Source organism: Phacochoerus africanus, chromosome 1 (assembly GCF_016906955.1).
Source record: "Phacochoerus africanus isolate WHEZ1 chromosome 1, ROS_Pafr_v1, whole genome shotgun sequence".
NCBI lineage: Eukaryota > Metazoa > Chordata > Mammalia > Artiodactyla > Suidae > Phacochoerus > Phacochoerus africanus.
The window spans coordinates 33,495,470-33,519,455 of NC_062544.1; the positions used below are offsets into that span (position 1 = coordinate 33,495,470).

General features: G+C 40.8%; 1 protein-coding gene across 4 annotated transcripts in view; it reads right to left on the reverse strand.

Moving 5' to 3' along the window:
• PIK3R1 (phosphoinositide-3-kinase regulatory subunit 1) overlaps positions 1–23,986 on the reverse strand; it is an 88,794-nt gene that overhangs the window by 40,452 nt on the left and 24,356 nt on the right. The window contains exon 2 of one of the 4 annotated variants that reach the window (XM_047797279.1): positions 2,375–2,423. The exons of 2 other annotated variants lie outside the window; for them this stretch is intronic. In XM_047797279.1, the coding sequence (XP_047653235.1) occupies positions 2,375–2,408 (34 nt within the window). In that variant the 5' untranslated portion in view covers positions 2,409–2,423. Of the gene's footprint in view, positions 1–1,248; positions 2,291–2,374; positions 2,424–23,986 lie in introns of those variants that run through there. One more of the 4 variants, XM_047797200.1, reaches the window with a different exon arrangement.

Consider the following 23,986-nt stretch of genomic DNA (forward strand, 5'->3'; position numbering starts at 1 on the left):
GTTCCGGACCTGTCAATGACAGATGGGAGAACTTTGGGGAAAATACTTATGTCTCTGAGTTTTTCATTCTGTATCAGTGAAGCAGTAAGGTTTAGCTAAGAAATTCTAAAATAATTTCTCTCTCTCTTTTTAAATGTTTTGGTACATTCCTGTTCTTTTTTATTTATTTTTATTTAATTTATTTATTTATTGTCCTTTGTCTTTTTAGGGCCACACCCGCGGCATATGGAGGTTTCCAGGCTAGGGGTCTAATCGGAGCTGTAGCTGCCAGCCTATGCCACAGCGACACCAGATCCAAGCCACAGCTGTGACCTACACCACAGCTCACGGCAATGCCAGATCCTTAACCCACTGAGCAAGGCCAGGCATTGAACCCGCAACCTCATGATTACTAGTCGGGTTCGTTAACCACTGAGCCACAATGGGCACTCCTAAAATACTTTTCTCGTTCTTAAAATTGCATGATTTGGAGATAGAAGTTAAGGAGATCACGTGACCAACATAAAATTACTAAATTACATTTAATCAAGAATTAATCTAAAAATAACTCTATATTGTCTTTAGTGACTTTGTTGCTGCAAATCTGGCAAAAAATCATAGGCACCTGGGGGGTGGTTGGTGTTGGCACCAAGCAAAACCTCACTTCAAAGATGAGGGTGGAGGGGTAAATTAAATACATTAAATAAATGGAGAAATGGCAAAATTTCATTTTATTTCATTTGGATACTTTAACCAAAAATTTCTAACAGGGAAGGGGAAACTTTCCTTAAAGTGTTTTCAGGTTTCACCTTGCCAGAATGGACACTAAATTCAAGAGAACTAAAACCTCTCTCCCGAGTCTGTATGTGAATCTAACAGAAGACAACTAACTACATGTTAGTTCAATGTACTCCAAGGTCATGGCTGTACAGATCAGAGGATGTAACGCACTCCAACTGAGTTACATTTCTATACATCATGATGTAGACAGATGGGAGCTGGAGATCATGAAACTGTGGCCAAGTGAGGAAGGAAGAAGTGGGGAGGGGTTGGTTGAGCAGCCACTGGCCTAGATACTCCTCTAGTCCCTTCGGTTATTTCCTCGAGTCATGGTAAGAGCCTTGCGAAGTCCATCAGTCTCATTTTGTGCATGGGAAAGACTCGGAGTGGGGAGACGGATAAAGCAAGATCACTTGATTAGCATTTGGCAGAGCAGATACCACAACCCTTGTCTGTTTGAATCCAAGGGTCCCGCTCTTTCTACTTCACCTTTGGTCTCTCCTGCAGAGGATGCTCTGTTCATCCTCTTCTGGTTTCTGAGTTACGATGCTTGTAAATGCAGTTCCTTGCAACGTTTTGAGATATCTGACCCACGCACACTGGGTGCTAAGAGGTGGGACGGTCCATGCAGAAAGAGCTTAGGATCTATGCCATCAATGGGGACAAATACCAGTGATAAAAGAGGTAAAGGGGTTAATGAGAATTCATGATACTCAGAGGCAACTGCTGGTCCCCAAACCCTATATCTTTGTAAGTTTATCCATTCCCTGCTGAGGGGACGTGGCATCTGAACATCTCAAAAATAATACATTCTCCAAAATGTGGTAAGGAAAGAATCCCAAATCACACAAGATCAGGAATAAAATACTAAAGACTGCCCTTGGTAGCTGAGGCTCTTATTACCAAGAAACTACTAATAGTGGGTAACATTTATGATGTGCCAGGTACTGTGCCAAGTTGTTCTCCTGCAATTATCTCATGATGAGGAAGGGTCTATTATCATCTCCATTTTACATCAGGGAAAACTGAGGCTCAGAGAGGTTAAGTGCTTTGTCTAGGCTCACACAGCTGTACCACTCAGAGCTAGGATTTAACTGAAAGAGGTTATCTGGTTTAGAGAACAAAACGGCAGCTCCTTCACAAGGGATCTTTGGGTGCTAAGTGAGTGTCAGACCACGGAGTGCCATAGAGTATGTGCTTTCTTTAAAAACTGCACCTTTTCTTGGTGCACTGCTCTGGAAACTGGGGCTGCCAAGAGCCAGACAACAAAATTAGAAAGAAAAAGAAAGCTGATGAGAGTTCCCTAGTCAATGGACAGATCTGGAAAGCAGACAGCTCAAAAACAGCCACTCAAGAAGAGCCGTGACCATATTTACTGTATTTTTTGAGCCCCATGATAGACTCTAGGATGCTGGGCTCACAAATCAGAGCAGAACTTTCCAGTCAACCCTCTCCATCCTTGAAAATCATAGTATGACAGGGATCATTTCCAAGGTCTTGACTCCTCCCAGTTGATCCTTCATTTTGGAAGAAAAGACAGAGATAGACATGAAAAGAATATGCAAAACAGTCATTGAGTAGAGATTATAGATATTCAGAGAGTGATTGTCAGTACCTTCATTGGTGGGGTCCAAGTGTAAGCCATGCATGTAACTTCAAATGTTCTAGTAGCCACATTACCACCAAAAAGAAAGAGATGAAAATGTAATCTTTTATTTAATACTATACATTCAAAATATTATCGCTTCAACAAATAACCAATGTGAAAGTTGTTATTAATAAGCTATTTGACAATTTTTTTAATATATACTCATAGCCCATCCCAATTTGGACCAGCTACATTTCTGTGGTTCAATGTAGCTGTGACATGTGGCCAGAGGACCTTGTACTGGACAGCACGGCCCTAGAAGGACAGCCTTTGGTTTGCCTCAATGTGAATTTGGTTATGTGGAGAAGATGTTAGTTTCAAAATCAAAACGAAAAAGCTACACAAAAGAAGAACCATATTCCTTATATCCCAAAAGATCAGAGTTCTGCGTTCTTGACTCTTAGTGTGGAAAGGGTAAAATCAGCTTTAATCCTACTGTGAAGGTACAGAATCCTGGTTGCCTGGGAATGGGGGCACCTACGTTCATTACATACTCAGAACCTGCTGGAATACTAGGAAGCAGATGCCTGGTGTCCATCAGAGTGCCTGGTGAGGGGTCAGGACATTACACAGACCTGGAAGTTGGCTCTTCAAAAATGCCACGATGAGTAGCACTGTGTCAGCTGGTGGCTCTCCATCTGCTACTGGCTACCCCTAAAATATGTACTCCATGTATGTGTGTGCCTCCTGGTAGAGACAGGCTGCTGACTGCAGTTGACAGAAGCTTCTATGATCAGGGGAAGGCTGCTCCAGTCAGCAAATCTGAGGTCTGTGTAGGTTCACATCTTGACAGTGTGAGCTGAAATAATTTCATTTATAAAAGTAGTGACCATTAACATGTCTGGTATTTGCTAGAAGATAAATGAACAGTCATCAAAATAAAAGGGCAGAGGTAGAAGTGTCTACGTACACTGACAGGCAGAGGCAGGCACCCTTCTGATAAGGTGTGTATATTTTTACAGCCCAGTATCTTTCCATTCGAAGTCTCTAATACATCCACTCTGGTACCCATTCTTATAAAACCTCGGAGACTATCTCTCAACCGTGTGGCTTACAAGACGAAGGGCGTTCTGGCCTTTAAACTTCTGCTAAATCACAGGGCTGTGGACAAGGGTGGAGAAACCTAAGTGAAACCTGTGCTGTCAAAGGCGGCCTCTCCCGCAGCAGGTGCCTGGGCTGCTTGCTTCTAGTCCTACAACTGGACTTTTTCTAAGCACCTGGAATGTGAAGCTTCAGCCCAGCTCCTGACACTTCTTAAAAAAAAAAAAAAAAAAAAGTCCCAGAAGAGAAACTATTTCCTTTAAAAAGTCAAGCCATTGTTTTCTCCAAATGTGAAATGTTTCATGGGTGGCAGAGACTGGAAGCGGCAAGCAGTTCCTACCTCAGATGGTATGATAACATTAGAAATGGCTTAAAGGCACCAAATCAAAACTCAGTACTCAGGAAAGGCAGCAAGGACAGAACAGAGCTTTGCAGTGAATGTGCTTCTCAGACCTCCAGGCGCTTTCTGGGATAAGGCCTCCAGGTCTGAATCCACGAAGGGCACACAGAATTTTGAAAGAGCTCGCGCCTTGTAAGACAGTTGATGCAGAGAGTTTATCAAGTTTGCATGGCTTTCGAGGTGTCCCTTTAACCTGTGGAGTCAGGGCCTGACTCCACAGGTTAAACCCTAGTATAATGTGATACTTTATGGTGATACCCAGCAAACTGGCTCTCAGGAGGAAGTGTGCAGTCTGTAGAATTGGGTCCACAGTGCCTGCACTGAAGAGCTGGAAAAGAGTTTTGCAGGTGCAAACCCATCTTTCAAGGAAGAGGCTCAAGATTACCAAGAGAATGCAGGCTTTGGGAGGTCACTCCTGGAATATGCCCCAAACACACTGTACCAGGACACAGGGCATGTGATCAACTGACTGAATGCATTTATAAAGGGATCCCTTACTCCACAAATGTTTAAGAACTCTTGTTCTAAGAAGACGATAGAAGATGAAACAATAGATTATGACCCATTTGAGATTCTTACTTAAGAGGCTGTCGGCATTTTGCTTAACATACATGAAAGAGCAGCCCACTTCAGAACTGGTTTGACCCAGGTTTAAATGACACCTGTGCCTCTTTTCCACTGGGTGGTGTCTCTAGAGCAGGGATCTAGAGCAAGGATGTTCATCACTGGATCAAGTGCCTGACACAAAAGAAGCCTTTTAATGAATGAATGCTAGACTCCTTTAAGGTGACTCTTTTTGGACCTCAGTTTTCTTAGACATAAACTGTATGGAATGGGTTACCACTTCTAAGATCTTTCCAAGTGCTCTCCGAATAAGTTACGAAATGAACTTGCTGTTTGAAAATAACTGAGTGACTGTGTTATGTATTTCTGCTAACAATTCTGAATATAAACCCTAAAGTAATGCTTCACCAAGATTTTCACACCCATAAGTAAGAGACCTTTCCTTCCCCAGCACCTGAAGATGGTATACGAGTAACTCAGAGATTACCGTTGAATAAAAAGACGTTAATGATGTTAGAAAAAACCAAAACCCAAACAACTCTCCCAAGTAACCCAACATATAGTCAATGTTTGAAAACATGTACTAATCTGTTCTGCAAAAACTGTCCAACAAAGGATGGACACTGTTTTGCAGGATACACGTAAAAGCATCACAGCTTCACAGAGTAGTGAAAGCCCCCTTCCCCATCCGACCTGACTGTCAGATTACATGACTCCTTTTTGGGGTCTTGCCCAGACAGCAAGCCAAAGGCATGAAAGGACCAAAGTTAAATTACTAAAGGCCAGGCCTATATTAATGGGTTACTTTGTCACAGTAATGTGTGCAGGTCAGCAGGCTCTTCGGCAGATGACAGGGGGTGAAATTTGTGGGCAGAGGGAACTTTGTGGCTTCTCCCAATGAAGAGGCAGCTTCCACTGTCCATCCATCCCGTTTCCTTGAATTATGAACACCTCTGCTTGCTCTTCTAACTCAAAATGCTGCAGAGGAGAAAGACGAGAGGATGTGGAGGGAGCCGGGCTTGCCTGGGCCCCACAGCCCTCACCTCTCCTGGGGCTCTCACCTCAGACTGTAGGCCATGCAGTGGCCAGGTCCCTGGTGGTACATATCACAGCAGTGGCTGATGTGGCCCCAGTCATGCGTATCTGCCTCTCTCTGGCGTGGCCAGGCCCTGAGGAAGCCACTCTCGACCACAGGATGAATATTAATGCACTGCCGACCTGGCTGGTCACCATGCCACCAGTGGCCAGGTGTGGGCACTGACCTTCCTCACGGGGCAAGGCCTGGACACAACTGAAAACCAGGAAGCTCCTCCTGAGTGTCTCTGCCTTCTCTTCCTGAACCTTTTCACCAGTGTGGCCATATTCTTCTTCTTCCATTATCCCACTCTCCTGAGAATCCTCCTCCTTCAGCCAGGAGACTGCTCAGCAGCCTGTGGTCACTCCTGTCATCCAGCCACTCGACCCTCGCTCAAAAAAACAGTCTCTTAGGAAGGGTATGAAAGACAATCACAATGAAATGGAAAAGATTGACAAAGCTTCCTGTGCCATATCAGAGGGATGGAGCTGATTTTAATAAGGCCTCCAGCAAAAGTCTTCTGGTTGAAGAATTCCAGGCATAATCTTGTTTGAAAACATACATCCACATATATGGTTCCTGAGTACTTGGCTATGAATGAATCATTAGAATGGGTCTAATTAAGATGCTTAAAATGCTCTAGTTCATTATGATGACCTCTGCAAAGCTCAGATCACTGAAGCCACCAAAACATGCTTGCTGTTAGTGCTTCAGCAGTAATCTACCTCATACCGCAACAGTAAAATTAAGAAGTATAACAGTGATATCTTAAATTTCTAGACTACTTAAAAGATTACAAAATGATCTTATATGGTTCTTGTTTCTCTTTTGACGAGAGAGAGAGAGAGAGAGAGAAACTAGATAAAGAGAAGAGCGGGGAGGGGGGGTCAAGAGAGGGAAAGATCTGGGTTAATAAATAAGTTCAGGATGTTATCATTAAAGAACAGAAAAACATCTAGTTGGGGGTCATCAAAGGTGCTTTGAATGATGTGCTGTTCTGAATAACCAGATCCTTAGTTTTAAAGATTTCAGTAAAAACACCCCTAAGAATTCAGTGTCCCACTGCTTGCAACCAGGTGCTTCAGAAAAAAGAATAAAACCACATCACAAAGGCACTCAGTTACCAAGCCTGCAAAGCCCATGTCTTTGTGGTTTCTGAAGATGTTATCTGCATTTTAATGTGAAAATCTTGCAGACCAAAGTTCCAAGCACCATTTCTTGGGAATTTTGCAAAGCGTAAATAAATTCCAGGTGACACAAGAACACTGATGAATGTACGTATTATAATCTCCCCATTACAAAAGCAATTAATGACCAGAGACACCAACACTGGAGAGGGAGTAACTGCCTCACAATGACAGCCAATCATGTTTCTCTCTTGCCCGCAGTTTCCCTCTCAGGTTATAAGAAGTGACACAGTGTTTGAGTTAGGCTGGAATACTAAAAGAATATTACGAAAGTAGAGGGGCTGAAAAGCAATATGAAAACACATACAATCATTACAAGCAAGCTTCAGTGTTTTTCCCAACCCCCATATTATCGCGATAAAAATCACTAACATATTTTCCCCCAAGGACTATTTCACAGAGCGTGGCTTCAAATTAATGTTTGGTCCATTGAGGGCATGAAAAACTAGCTAACAAGTGACATTTGTTTACTCCAGTGGTGAAGTAGATGATGAGGCTGAATCAGAGGCTGACCCAGATAAAGATGCTATTCGCAAATAGCTTGGTCAGGAATGAATACCTTCCACGACCCCGGAAAAGTCCTGAATTCACCGTTTGTTTCTATACAACACTAACGAGTGAGTCCTTCCTTCCACATCTGTGGTATGGAAAAATCTTTATCCGACAAAAATTTTGAGAGTACTGAGAAGTGAGTACTTTGCAAATCAGGGGCTGAAATAATTCTTTGTTACTTTTAGAATATCAGCTGCTGTTAAATTTCATCCCCCATGTAGAGATCTCAGAAGCTAAGCAGTAAAATGCTTCTGCCAGAGACCAACGTTCCATCCTAGATTTATTTCCCTTGAAGGATTTCTCTCCCCAGCACTTACAGCCTTAGAGCAGCATCACATCCCTTTGCCATGCAAATTGGGGCCCACCTCGAGTCAACCAGGGACAAAGGCGAGAGAAAGATTTGGAGGTTATCCAGTGGAAAATTCAGGAATAAGATTCTAGAATCTCAGGAAACCCTAATTCAATTTAAGATACTGCTTCATTTGCCTCATTGAAAAAAAGAAAAAAAGAAAGACTGTACTTATGCAATCTACTTCCCTCAATTATATAAAGTTTTTTTTTTTTTTTTTTGGTTTTGTTTTGTTTTTTGGCCCTGCCTACAGTATTGGGAAGCTCCTGGACCAGGGATTCAACCAGCACCATAGCAGCGATTTGTGCCACTGCAGTGCCAACTCTGGATCCTTGACTCAAGAAGCCACATGGGAGCGTCTATAAAGTTTTAAGACCAAACCAAACCAAACAAACCATAATTGATTATAAGTATAACATACAGCTAAGTATTTCCAAAGGCATCTTTCCCCACATTAAAATTGTACAAAGTGACAGGTGATGGCTAACTCAAACAATTATTCAGTCTATTCAGACCAGCACCAAGGTAAGAATGACTTAAATATTAAACCAATGTTCAGGAACATATCCTAACCCTATCCTTAGAATTCCTGTTTTTTTGAATTGAAGACTTTCACTAATGCAAAGTCTTTGTGAAGAGATCCTTTTGGGTAAAGGTCTAAGACAAAAATACCTTAAGATGGTTTTTCTCTATAAAGAGATTTCAGTGTCCCAACACAAGCACATCATTCGACCTCTTTGGAATTTTTTTTTCCTTTTCCATTTGGATGAGATGATCCCTGTGGTCCTCATTCCACTCAAAATTCTGTTCAGTAAACTCTCAGTTTTCCACCCTAACAGGAGAGGACAAGAGAAGGGACCACACACAACACTGAAACATCAGGGCAAGTTTCAAGTTTCACAGTGGGGGGGGGGGGTGCAGATCCTTCTGGGGTCAGGAATGGATCTCTCCTGGTCTACTTCCTGTCTGCCCACAGAGCCAGAGGACAGGGCATGCACAGAGCCCTCCTTGCACGTTTGTGCTGACGCAGTCTGGGGTTCGACTGCTTTACAAAACATCCAAGTGTGCAGGCTCCTATCATTCCCTTGCCACATTTATGACCAAATGACAAACGTTTCAAAATTACTCAAGATTTGCCAAGGTTATAAAAATATGAAAAGGGGGGGGCAGATGCATGGGAAAATAAAAAGAAGACATTTAATAGCTCTTTCTTGGAATGGCTATGGATGGGTTTACAGCTCATTGTTTTCAGTCATTCCTCTGACTAAATACACTTTCCACCTGCTTCGTCAAGGGCTAAGAGAAGACGACTAAAGCATGGTCTGTACGAAGCATGCATTTCATTTACCATAAAGAGCTCGAACGAGGCAAATGTGTGCAGCTGGAACTAATGTGCACCACATTTCGCCAATCCCCCAGCCCCGGAGATCTCTGCAAACACCTCCGTAAGTCCCAGCTGTTTTCAGTTAAGAACTGACGTCTGGAGCAGCCTGCCTCCTTTACTGAATGATTGTTTTATCTAAAATAGGATTCTGAACACCTTTTTTAAAATTAAGGACTAGATCCATTTATTTTCAAGTCAAATAAATGACCCGAAGACGAATTTAAGTTTAACTCTTCTAAAAACAGTTAATATTTCACATTGAATGTGCTCCTGAGGCCAGAGGAAATGTTCTTTCCCTTCCGAAAATTTCTCGCCAAGCACTAACAAGCCCAGTTTCTTCCCAAGAATATTTGTTTTCTATTTCTCTGAGTCGAGTTTTTTTTTAAAGGGCTGGAAGCTTTCACAAGACAAAATAATTCCATTTGCTAGTTGGCTCTTCCTCGGAGTCCTGTTCGAATCCTATGGGACCCATAAATCCTTGTCTGAAATGTAGGATAAGTGTCATGAAACATACTTGGGAACTGGGAAACCACAGCTCAAAGCAGCAACCCAAAGATAGAAGCAAAGACCTGCTTTGAATTAAAACTGTAACAAGCGGACATACCACCGACCATTAATTCTTTAGCCAAGGAGACATAAACACGCAAGGAAAAAGTATGCATAGTATCACTAATTTGGAAGACAGCAATGCAGATAATAATTAGTACTGCTATGAAGACCAGACAAGGTAAATCAACTCACATTCACCCTGAATTACTTAAGCCAGACACAGAGTCAATTTTCCCCACCATACACTATGTCAGGTATTTAGTGGGGGAAAAAACTCAAGCAGAAGCAACAGAGAGGTAGAAGCTCAGGGAGGGAGGGAGAAATGAGGTAGATTGTACAGCTACTGTGCTGTCTAGGCAGCTGCCGCTGGATGGAAGTGGAGTGTCACAGAGGTAAGAATTGCTAAGAGTTAGGATGGGTCATTCAGCACCTCCACCACGCTGAGCCCCAATAACTCAAGGCTTCAGGACCTAAAAAGGAGCTCCTCTTCACAGAAAGGCTGGGGACCTCTGATCTAGGAAACCTCTGCTCTGATCATCAGCAAGTCCTTTGAAAAATACTGATTTATTAGGTTGTGATGATCATCATACAACTGTAACTGTAATAACATTTACTGAGTAATAAAAAAAAGAAAAATACTGATTTACGATAGTATAGAATCAGGGAATGAAACAAATCAAAACTTCTAAATAACTTCTAGGAAACTCATTGGCAAAAAAAACCCCAACAACCCAATTGAAAAATGGGCAGAAGACCTGAACAGACATTTCTCCAAAGAAGATATATAGATGGCCAACAGGCACATGAAAAAATGCTCAACATCACTAATTACTAGAGAAATGCAAATCAAAACTACAATGAGGTTACCACCTCACACCAGATAGAAGTGCCATCATTAACAAGTCAACAAATAAATGCTGGAGAGGGTGTGGAGAAAAGAGTACCCTCCTACACTGCTGGTGGGAATGTAAATTGGTACAACCACTATGGAAAACAGTATGGAGGTACCTTAGGAAACTATACATAGAACTACCATATGACCCAGCAATCCCACTCTTGAGGATATATCCAGACAAAACTTTCCTTGAAAAAGACATATGCACCCATATGTTCATTGTAGCACAATTCACAATAGTCCAGACATGGAAACAACTTAAATGTCCATCGACAGATGAATGGATTAAGAAGATGCGTTATACATACACAATGGAATACTACTCAGCCATAAAAAAGAACAAAATCATGCCATCTGCAGCAACATGGATGCAACTAGAGTCTCTCATACTGAGTGAAGTAAGTCAGGAAGAAAATGACAAATACCATAAGATATCACTTATATCTGGAATCTAACACATGGCACAAATGAACCTTTCTACAGAAAAGAAACAAACTCATGGTTATGAGGAGCAGACCTGTGGTTGCCAAGAGGGAGGTGCAAGGGAGTGGATAGACCGGGAGCTTGGGGTTAGTAGATGCAGTTATTACCTTTGGAGTGGATAAGCAATGAGATCCTGCTGTATAGCAAGGGGAAATAAAATATTTAACCACTTGTGATGGAACATGATGGAGGATAATGTGAGAAAAAGAATATATATATATATGTATTTATATATATAAAACTGGGTCACTCTGCTGTACAGCAGAAATTGACAGAACATTGTAAATCAACTATAAAAATAAAAATAAATAATTTCTAGGATTTTGAAATTCAGAAAATACTCTCCCTCTCCCCACCCCTCCCCTCAGTTGAAACATTATCATCTCAAGCCCAGTACAGAAAATTGAAACCACATTTTATTCTACTTTTTCTTGTTAACTTGATGGCTTCACCACACTTTTAAATGCTACACACTCCCCTCCCTCAACATTTGATCCCCCCCCCCTTTTTTTTTTGTGAAATCAGTAATCACACCAGCGACAAGGTTTGCTTTCAGTACGTTATCTGCCAACTTAAACAGCATCTCCTAAGGCAACAGAATAATGAAAGACACATGTAGGTACTTGTCCCTCCTCAGAAACCAACTCCTCAAATGGGCTTGAAATTGGGCTTGTAATTCTGCTGATGCTCAAGTTTAGGACAGGTTGCTAAGGGTGGTCTCGGAGGTCTGAGTCTTAGTCTAAACAGCAGATGAGAGATGCAAAGGGTCGACTTTTCTCATCTCTGCTGGACTTACTGTGGGCCAAGGCTCAGCTCTTCCCTTCCATGGGGATGTGAGGGATTGCTCAAACACTTGGCAAACGCTGAGGTCTTAAGACACTGCATTGTGAATTCTGCTTCATTCCTGCTGGTGAACTTGAGACCCTGCTCTCCAAGCCCAAACTCATGATCCAACCAGAACGCCTCCAAGGTCAGCCATTCCTTCTGCACACAGCCAAGGCTACACGAGCCCCCCAGCAGGGCGTGGGCCCTGCAGACCTCTAGATCTGAGGCCCTCCCTGGATGACACTGAACTTCCTCCTTTCTCTCTCCCTCTCACAATGCTGTCGACTTCGTGGCTTCGAGGTAGAGGGAAACTCAATTTTAAAACTTGCAAAGTCTCAAGGATGGACTAATGAAAAGTCTGGAAGATCTGAAATAAAGAATTGGAGTTCTGCCTCACAAGAAAGCCCCCCCCCCCCCCGCCTTCTGGAGCTGGGTCTACCATCCAAAATCAGTGGCTGATGAATCCAGGTCTACAGGAACCTGCCTCTCCACACATCCCAACCCCAAACCTGCCGACTGACTTTGGTGCTCTTTGATGCACTTCCTGTGTTACTCAACAGCTCACGGAGGGCCAGCACCCTTAGTTCAGCCAAATAAGTAAAAACCTCGAAGACCAGTCAGGCTCATGAAGACATTCATTATAACATTTTTTAAAAAAACATAGCAGGGTTCATTGAAAAACGAACTCAGAAACACTGTTTACACCTTTCATCTGCTGAACCAAGAACCTCTGAGTCATCTCATGCACAGCAAGGCTACCAGAGATGGGGTGAAAAGGTTTTTTATCAAGAATATATTCCCACCACCCATTATTAAATAGCTATTTAAAAATCCTATCTAGTTTCCAGGAATTTTAATTTCTATTACGACAAAGGCATTGTTAGCCAATAGAACCACTGTATCAGCTACCTTAAAGAATCTCCCTGGCCAAAAATAAATAAAGAAATGAAAACCTTAAGATAGTTTGTTTTCTGTTTTTTTTTTTTTTTTGGTTTTTCCAACATCTTATTATTTGAAAAATGAAAACATGCAGGCAAGTTGAAAGAAGTGTACAGTAAGCAGCCAAATACACATCCCCCTGGATTCGCAATTGACATTTTGCTATATTGGCTTTATCATACAACTACTAATCTATCCATCCCTGGAGAAGAAGTTTTTAAGCAGAAAAAAGTTTTTATTTGCTCTCTTATATGTATTTCATATAGTAACCTTAAGAGAAAAAAAAAAATTCCCCTTCCCCCTGGGTAAATAGCCTTTAAAAAAACTTTTTTTTTTTTTATTATAGCTGATTTACAATGCTCTATCAATTTCTGCCGTACAGCAAAGTGACCCAGTTATACATGTATATATTCTTTTTCTCATATTATCCTCCCTCCTTCAACTTCTATCACAAGCGATTGGATATAGGTCCCTGTGCTATACAGCAGGACTTCATTGCTTAAATGGATTCCTTATCTGAAGGCAAGAGCAGTAACCCATTGTATGCTGAGAGGTTGTGAAGAGAAACCATTAATACCTAAGTCGATTACTGTGTCAGGAAATTAATCATTTCCGTCACTTCCCCAGGCCTTGGGGAGTCACAAGGCAACAAGTTGTTGGACCATCAGATTAATTTTAGTGTAGACATAAAAGGTAAACACATACACTTTTGATTTAAAAGGACCTTTGAGGATATGAATTAGGTTTCCTTTAGCTCCGTGGCACTGGTAAGCAGGTTTTGAACTTGCGTAACTAACCTCAAGAATCCAAGAGAGTAAATTCAACATCTCCAGCAGCACTGCTTTAGGAGCAGAAGGACACACAAGCAAAACCAGGGTCCCCCAGCACGGCAGAATGTCAATGCCGCAGTTGGTTGTGCAAAACTCGGAACACATTTCCCCCCAGAAATGTTATAAAAGGTGGTTCGGTCGCCAGGTTAGACCACCAAAGTCTTATCTCACTCAAGTTATTTTAAACATCTACATTGGTGGTGACTGCACATTTGCATAGTTCAGCAGCAATGTGGGTAACAGAATTTTTAATAATATGGAAGCCTAACTCACTTGTAATCATTTCTATGTCTAAGTATTTTAAGACCAATGGGAAAAACCCAACCCTCCTCTGTTTGCCAGTGATGTCAGAGGCATGGGCAGTGACCAAGCAGAGGGAGTTATAAGAGGTGGGAGGTAGGGGTCAGAGGAGGCCTGGCAACATGCGAGTTCTTCCCATGCTGGGGCCTGGCACTGAGATCCCAGGTCCTGTGAGAGGTTACCCACCCTCTCCTCCTGCTTGGAGGGTGCACTACAGCCCCAGCAACCTCTCTCACATGACTGCCCCACCCAGAGAGAAGGGCAGTGATGTGAGAGAGGAGCTCCCGGCAGGGGTGAAGGAACATACCTCCTCCCATTCCCAAGGCTCACTGTTCACCTGGCGGGGCTGGTACTCAGCTCACTCTCTTTGCTTCCCTCTACGAGACTGTGAGCTTCCATGAGGGCAGTGAAGATGCTTTATTCACTAGGGTGACCCCAGCATCAGGCCCAGGACTCCACATAAAGTCAGCACATAATAAATGACTGTGAACAGAGGTGCCAAGGGAATCACCTCCAGTACTCGAGGGGAACAACTGAAGGTCAATGGCCTGAGCTGGGTATTCATTTACCCGTCTGCATAATAAGTAGTTTAAAGTGGCAAATAAAATACCATCCGAATATAAATGACTACATTCACTTGCTCACCAAATCGGCTACCAAGTGCTTTCTAGGGAGAATGTTCCAATGGTGGCTAGACTGAGAAAGTAGCTGGGTTAAGGTTTTCCCCCAGCAGTTTCCATTCAAAGAGCACTTGAAATGCTTGGTAAGTGATGCCTATAAACACCTATTAAAATGCAGCTTTATGGGAGGTTAAATCATCATCACACTAATGCAGTTACAGGAGCTCCTGGGGTAGCAAAATTCCTAGAATGGCCTGTGAACTAACATGTCATGTGGAGAAAGAAATGGATTAGCTGGAAGTCCAACTGCCGAGTACCATACTGTTTATGGGAGAACATGATTCGAAATAGTTCAGTTGTGTGTGTTGAAGTACTGCACTCTGTGACAGGACCTCTTCAAGCCCAGGCAGATCATCTGGGTGGCACTGAAAAAAGCCCAGCACTTCTGCTTTGGGAGAAAAAAACTACGAAAGACCAGGAGAGATAACACCAGACAGACTTGACGGTTAAAAGAGAATTTTAAAAGGGGAAAAAGTTGGATGGTTGGCAAAAGCACAAGTTACGGAGGGTAAAAGCTTCATGTCTGCCTAATTCCACTCTTCTCTCATGGTAGGAACCCCACCAACTGGAACAGGAAAATGACTCGGAATTTTAAATAATGAGTAAGCATATATTCCTCTTCCTAAAGGAAGGGACAAAAATAGAAGAGAAAGAAGGTATCATTACTGGTAAATGGGCAGGTCTTTAAAGAAGGAAATTACACAGACTGACTGTAACAATGAATTTTAACTCTCCTGCATAAGAACATGCATGTCTTACATTCTGTGATAATGTTCACAAAGCTACCTTTCTCCTCTACCTCAGCATTTCAAATGATGCAGCAACACCAGGTACAAGCCTATGCTGACACCCACAGGGACCTGCTGGAAAACATTCCTTCGAAAAACATTCCTTGATTTATCATGGACTCCCTCCAACCACTCTTCTGTTTGGTTTTTGTTTCTATTGTGCCGACTCATTTAAATTCATCAATATGTTGCTTTGTAACAGTTTATACATTTTTAACACATATATAGGTGTACGATGTACAAATGAAAGCAAATAGCATATGGTTCTTCCAATTTCCCTTGCACCACCTCTTCTTTATTTATATATTTATTTAGTTTGTCATTTGTCTTTTTAGGGCCGCACCCATGACATATGGAGGTTCCCAGGCTAGGGGTCCAATTGGAGCTGTAGCTGCTGGCCTATGCCAGAGCCACAGCAATGCCATGGCTCACGGCAACACTGGATCCTTAACCCACTGAGCGAGGCCAGGAATCGAACCCACAACCTCATGGTTCCTGGTCAGATTTGTTTCCACTGCGCCACGATGGGAAGATGGGAACTCCATGCACCACCTTTTTCTTTAGCTGTTAAGACGACTTGGTTCCTAAGAAGGTGAGGGTGCTGGTAAATAAATTTTAGCAAACTAATTCTTCAAATATATATAATGCCAACAAAGGGCATCCAATGATTATTGGGAAGTACCTAAGATAAAAATGCTTCAAACTTCACATATGAACAGACACATGAGCAAAAAAACAAAAAGGCAACATGGGAGCAGTAATGGCCTTATTAGCCCTAAATTTGTTAGGATATTTGCTTCCATTTACACACATACACACACAATTGCTGGTAAAACTCTCATCTGTGTAAATTTTAATTAACTCCAGATGTGAAGGATGTTTAGATATTGAGGACATGGAGGTGGATTTAAGATGGTTAGACCATTAACAATAAAAAAAATTGCTATTGTTTTTATTGGTGTTTTGTAACTAAATACAAGAATTCCTAATAATTGAATCTATATACATACAATACTGGGGACAGTTATTAAAAAGAACATTTCCCCAGTGTGCAACCAGTTGAGATTTTCAACAACAAAAATGCATTTATTTTTTTTTTCCTTGGATTATCAAATGCACCTTAAAAAGTCGTTCAATGACCCTGGTGCAAGAACATGGCCCAGGGCTGCGCTCTGCACAGTGCTTATGATCTGGAAAAACAGATCCCAGCACCAAGAGGCACCCAAAGTCTGGGTTACCGAGTCCATCCCATTTCGGTTGGACAGGAAATGTTGCATTTCAAAGCCTGGACTGAAATGAAGCCCAAGCCAACAGTGTTAGAAAAATACTTTCAGAATCAAGCTTCCACCATTTGTCTAATTAAAAAATGCACTTATCCACTTAATATTGCATTAAAATGGAATTCTCAAAAGTACGCTTTTAACAGGGGCCATGGGAGCCTGCACCTCCTCTCCTTCGATAGCTGCTGTAATTCAGTGGGCTTGGTAATGCGAAGTTCCCAACACCGAAGAAAGATTCTCATCAAATCATATGTTTTCAAATACCTCAACCAAGAACACCATCAAAATAATTCTGTTTTGTATCTTTAAGATTAGCAAACTTTTTTTAGTTTTAGTTCTTTTCTTTAACCAATAGGTGGCAATCTTTATTGCTAAGACTACTAGGCAAAAGACTCAGTTTATAGAGAGTTTGTTTCCCCTCCCTCCTGTCAAGGCTCAGAATACTTTTCTTTTTTTTTTTTTTAATAAAGCTATTTAATAAGTGATTAGTAATCATAAGAGTTGTAATTTACTAAGTTATTGTAATTTTGTCTTTGTAAGAGAAAAAGATGACCTGAAAATCTCCTCAAAAAGCAACACGTGAAAAACACGAGACTTTTTTTTTTTTTTTTTGGCCCAGCATGGTTTTGACAGTACCATCACCTCCAAGTTCAGCATAATGAAAATATACAATATATGCATGTGGCATATTAAAGACTCTGGAATGTCTCTTAACCAAATGGCACAGAAAATGAAGATGCAAAAATGTAAAAAGAATATAGGAGTTGACTTGAAACTGTCTCCTAAGGGACAAGACTTATTAATGCAAATAAAACACTGTCTTAAGAAACAAAGAGCTATTCCAGTATGTGGTTTGTTTTTTGTTTTTTGGGGGGAGGGGGCTTGAGGTAACATATACACAACTGTTTGGCAAATTCACTGCCCCTTCCCTTGAAACTGAAGCAAATATTCAAGTTTGTGTCTTACAAAGAATGGTATCACTTCTGCTGCTGCCTAACTTGGGTAATTCTGCTGTAATATAACCTGATTTCTTCTCTGGATAGCCTCAAAGCAGCTGAAAAAGAGTTCATTACTATGGAGACAAAACACTTCTTCAAATAAGTTTCAATAGTTTAAATTAGCCCCAGGTCTTTATTTCCTGTAGCTCAACAATTTCAATTCCTTTCATTTCCTTCAGGTCTAAACATAACACTAAAGTCTAAGAAACAATTTTGTATGTGTGTGCGTCCAGTGTGTTTATCACATGTTGGATTGGTATCCATGAGGATTTGGCTTTCACCAAATATTCTACTACTCTGATTAGTTTTTGAGGGGCCTGGTTGTGCTCATGATGCCTCACTGAAATCCTCGGCTTAGTAGAGTGTCATTGATTCTATTTTACAGATGAGAAAACCAAAGTGAAGCAAGTTACTGTCTTTAGGTCACACAGCAAATTAATTACAGCAATTAGGACTAACCGTTGGCCAAGGACAATGTTCAGAGCTCCAAGAAGCCCAGCCTGTGCATGAGTACTCCACGTAAGCAAGAACAATGAAAACGGATGCAAAACAAAAGTGCGATGGTTGCTTTGGTGCTTCTGTAAGCACCATTGTCCTATGAAACTCATTGTCCTATGAATCTTCCACACAGCCACAAAGACAGCAGAAACTTAGCATATTCAAAACTCACCCATCTTAAAATTTAAAAAATATATACATTTCTCAAAATTCCTAAGCTTACCAAGAGGTACAGCCACTGTTAAATATATTTACAATGCACTAAGTAATTATGAAATATAATAAGGGTTTGCTGATGGACTAAAGAAGTTCAAAATTTTCCTCTAACCCAGAGGCTATTTTGATAGGAAAACGAGAGAGCGTTAAGAAGACCAATCACATAGTGCACGCTATGTTCTTCTCGGATGCTGAAATGCATTTCTTCCCTTTGAAGACAGCAGCTGAGTCTCTGAGAATCTACCCGAAGCAGAGTGACTTGGATGCCTGATTTAATCCGGCAATTAACTGTGAGTCACTTCACCCCCTGTTTTGTCCCCTCAGTAACAAAAATAATTCCTTGTGCTACAGGGATGCAGGGAGGTTGATAAAAGTGCAGGCTACTTTAGATGTCTTAGAAATTGTAAAACACATGAGATGTGTTATACAAAGGACTATTACCTATTACAGAATTTTAGATGATGTTTGGTTAAAGCTATTACTTCTTACCTCTAGTCCCACTGACTGCTGTGTTAGATCTGAGAAGTTCTGAATAAGAGCATTTTTCTAAAATACAAACTGTCTTTAAAACTGTTCTTAGAAAACAAAGGAAGAAAAACTTAAAATTAACCATGGATCTGACTAGTCAGCTACTCAGCAAACAGTAGCCTTGATGTATTCAGCATGAACTACAATTAGGGTTACAGCAAAGAACTCTTCAATGTACCAGAGCAATTTAACTTATCATTCGATATAAAATATGCAGATAGAAGAAAAGTTTTCATAAGGACCACTGAGTGAGCATAATGTTCTAATTAAAAGAAATAAACCCTAAAGTCTGTAATTACGACCTGTTTAGGTGAGAAACTTTCAACACATACTTCTCGCTATATCCCACTGAATGAAGAACAGAATTTTCCATCCCTCAGTGCTGCACCCATGCAAATATGCCCACAGTTGCACTCTATGCCAATTCTTTTATCTTCTACCTAACTAGAAGAAAAAAAAAATCAAGTCGAATTATTTCAATTTTAAAAGGTTTTTATGTATAAATAAAAGATCGCCAAGGCTCAGTGGTGAACAGAATTTGGGTCTGCTGTGGATAAGCCCCACTGCTGCTTATACACATCTGTCAAATCCACAGGAATGTAATCTTAGTAAAGATATAATTAATGCAGCCACAGAACACTCCAAATTAATGCTTTAATTTAAAGTACAGCTGTTTAATCTTCTCATTGTAAGAGACCAGAATACCTAATGCTCAATTCAAGAAGAGCAGGAAGTAAACAAGAGTAAAGAGAGGAAACTGAAGTTACTCAATTGTCCATGAAGCTTAAGGAACCATTTTATGAAGTTTTAATTAAACAGTTTCTTGTCCTCTGGTTCATGTGGTTCAACGGCACACTCTTCAGAATCTGGATCCCCAAACTAACCTGCTTTTCCCCCTGAGCTGCCGAAGTTAATTGAGCACTTGCTAAAGCCCCAGTCTGGGAGCTAATCTTGATGTAGCTTCTTTTTGGCTGGCAAATCAAACTGTCTGTAAAGCAAAAGCAGGGCTGCCAACACTGGGATCCCCGTGTTTACTACCACAGCTGGTTTATAGTCCCGCTGAATGAGAGAGCAGAACTTTCCATCCCTCAGTCCTGCACCCATGCGAATACACTCCTTTCAACTGTGCTTCCAGCTGATTCTATCTTCTACCTAACTAGAAGAAAAAGATCAAGTTGAATTATGTTAGTTTTAAAAGGTTTTCATGTAGAAATAAAAGATCACCAAGGCTCAATCGTTAAAAGAAGTTTCTCCAGTGAACATTCTGGGGAAGAAAGAAAGATACAACTTTAGTACAAGTTCCTAACGGGGCCCCGGGCCACCTCCTTCCTGCACAGTGAACTGACATCAAGGACCTCTGTTGACAATCAGCTACAAATTATGGGACTGCCTGACCAGGCTTCCAGAGTAAAATGATTTATTCAGCTAAAACTATGGTAGAACAGAACTTTCTCCTTCCTAACCCCACCCTCTTGTAAGTTTCAGTGAAACTTCCCTTCAAAAATGTTCTAGGTTACGACCTCCATGGATGGTTCCTCCCAGAGCTGAATTTTCTCTGAGGAACATCCTCTCATCCAGTTGAGTTCATAAGAAGGGACTTTTTTTTTTTTTTTTTTAAACAGGAAACAGAACATCCAAACCTTTTTCGAAGTTTTACGTGTCTACTCAGAGCAGAGGAACAAATCTTTTCTTAATCAAAATTAGCCTTTAACAATTAAGAGGCCTAGCAGGTTTACCAGCCCATCAGAGAAGTTCAAAAATAACAATTTTTCTAATACCAAGAACAGAAATACAAGTTATGTTTTACATAACACAGAGGCAAAGGGCTCAAAAATGGGCTTTCCTCTTTCATCATGGCCTTTTGTAAATATTGCAACAGTGGACCAGTGGGAATTCTGACAGGAAAAAAGTCCCATCAGAGACTGGCTTTTTGTTTAAAAAAAAAAAAAAAAAGTCTTGCTTATGCAGAAAATTCTTGCTTTTTCCATTATGTGGTATCTGGGGGAGGGTGGGAAGAGGAAGGCTTCTTTCTATATCTGTAGAGCACTGTAATTTAAAATGAGTCATGTAAAACATAAATGAAAATGTTAACCTCTGAGACAGGGGTCAGCAAATCTTTTTCCCTCTTGGATCCAGTTTTCTCTGGAAAGCTTACAAAACCCAAACCAGGGGCTTTCCCTATAAATACATTCCTACTTACCCAGAAAATGAAGGTAAAGTCTGAAAGAAGACAAGTTCAAGAAAGAGGCCTTGAGAATGTGAGACAGCCTGGGTACAGCTCAGCTTCGGGCTATCTGGTCAACCCAGCATACGTCTCGTTTCACAGGAGTGAATTTTCCCCACTCACAGCTACATAGGATACCTTAATTCCTCCAAGAGGGGTGGATTTTTCTGCCCTACGGTTAAGCCATATTGCAGTAGTTGACCCTGGGAAAGCACCTGAGAGCCTGGTTACCCTTGGAAGACCTCTCTTTCTGAGCCCCCAGCTGTGGCTCACTGGAAGTAATGCTCCAAATAAAATCATTAAATCCATCTTGATGACTTAATGAAACCACTAGCACCTTGGACTTCTCCTCTGGCTTTCTACATCACGACTGACACAAACCAAAGTTTGACTGCTATGGAAGACTCAACCAGAGGCCACAAGGAAAAGTTCAGACCCCTGATCCATGTTCTAGCTTCAGCTGCTAGTCACAGCTGCTCTCTGAGTGAAAATTAAGCTTTTATTTACCTAATCCATACATTCTTCCAGACTGGAATTGCTATCAAAGGTTCCAACTCTAGGTTCAAACACTGACACTGCTCTGACAGCACAGTACTTTTCTGTGAATGGAATGAGATCATCTATGATACTTCATATTACTCTCTCTCTCTTGCAAGAAAACTGCTAGAGAAGTTGAAAATTTCATACAAATTATCTCATATAAGACTCTGGTTTTATGTGCACCTGATCTTGACAGAAACAAAGCAATGGCCAATCAAGCATTTTTAATACCTGTATCTTTAAGATTTTGAAATTGGAGGCTAAATGGATAAGGAGACAAAGATTACAGAGATGTGAGACTATTTAAAAGTCTACAACTTATGGGCCACTACTGCCTAATATGTAATATTTGTTTTCAGAACCTGTGGTTGCTTTAATATGGCATGACTTCTGGAGAACTTATTCCTACTAGAAGATCCCCCCCGCCCCCCACTCTGAGGATGGTACAGTGGGGTGTTAGAAAGCACACGTCCTCAAGTCACAAAGTCTGCGTACAAGTCTCAGCTGTCCCTGGGCACGTTTCTTTTTCTCTCGAAGCTCAACCTGTAAATGGCACCAAGTGAGATAATGGAAGTACACACACAGAGCAAGGGCTCATGCATGTGAGCAAACCTATCAGCAAAGAATAAACTTCAAATTTTTCATATCAGAGGTGAAGCACTGCATCTGACACATATTTAAGAAAACAAAAAGGTGGCATTCAGATGCAATGAACTGAAAACTAATATTTTCAAAATTGCAAACACAGCCTTTTTTTTAGCAAATCAAAAATTCATGCAATCGTTTAGCTACATGCCCATAAATGAAAGGTCCAGAATAAGGTAACAAAATCCATCAGCATCTATAGTGCCTTTGCCCAAAACATTCAATATCAACTTCCAGGAGATGGATTTCTGGGAAAAGCCTCGAATATAAACAAAAGATTTTATTCTTCTAAAAAGATTATAAGCTTCCATAAACAAAAGATTATTCCCCATCATGTTAAGAAGGTTTAATTACTATAACTCTCAACACTCACCATCTCTCTTTTTCTTAATAAATTATACATTAAATGTAAAACAATGTAATCTGAAGATTACTATCACATTTGCTAGGACATAAAATTTAGAACATTTCAAAATGCGAACACAGCATTTGACATGGGCAAAAGACAGCCCTTTAGGGAATCTAGTGCATAAAGAGACTCTTAAGGGAAAGCCTTGGCTATATTTTACATGTGTTCTAGAAAATGGATTGAGCAGGGGGTGCCTGAGAGGTAGGAGGGACGGTGGTTTTGCATTTTGGAAAAAATATCAGTTTGAAACTGACCCCCATCCTTCTAGAATATATAAAAGGCAACTAGTCTCACAGCTAAACTTATAACTTAACCACCTCCCCCTACAAACCCTCAAATATGTTCACTTTTATACTTATAGGATACAAATTACTGAAAATATTAAAGGATGTAATACCTTGGTTGGAATTTGCCAAAAGCAGTTAAGGGAATGAAAATAGTTAACTGGTGACAATTGGCTTATGTGACCACATTGCCATTAGATAAGCAGAGGTCTCAGTCCACTGCACAGACTCAGGAAGCCAGCAAAGAAAGAAAACAAGAGTAAACATTTTGTACATCTTGTGAAACTCTCCCTTAATTCAGGCCAAGTTAGATGATTCTAATCACAGAAGAGCTGGATAGATGTGGTCTGACAAGAAATGGAGTCTTAACCTAAACAACTGTAAATTTTCTGTTCCAATATGTTTAAACTTCCTCTAAATGTTCAAGCTGACCAGGTTTCTCAAGTTTCCCTTCAGGGGAAGATTAGACCACAAATGACAGTTACACTATAACTCTGCATGTAATACAAACAAGGATGGCTAGTAAAGTAGCAAGTTAGAGTTGGCTTTCAATCCTTCCAAACCCATTTCAGTGACACGGCAGGCAGATTACATTTGCAAAATTAACCCAACAATGACGTTTCTAAACTGCCTTATATGCTATTAGATAGATGTTAACATATAACATGATCTATGTAAATATACGCTACAAATTTGTTATAATTTATACATTTTTATATAACATATAAATGTTTACATATTAGTGTCACACTATTTTATACATTTATGTTTTGTATTCATATAGATGACACTTTGAGAAGCACTAGCCAAGCAAGGGCTATCTCTAAGGTTAGTGTTTTAACCATTTAATAAGCCCCATAGCTTCCAACCTGCCAAGGGAAGGAACTGTCCTTAAAACCAATGACCTCTCCCCAAACTGTTCTGATGAGGTTCTTTTGCTGGGAGTGAGAGTAACTCACGGATCTGCTTTGTTCTCTTTAGATTTTCTTGGGTCTATTGCCTGAGAAAAAATTTGGTTGTTTGACTCATTTTTTCATATCAGGCTGCATCACAGGTCACTGGCAAACCAGGGGATCACTTGTTCTCCTGGCTGATGGACTATGGCCAGAAATACAG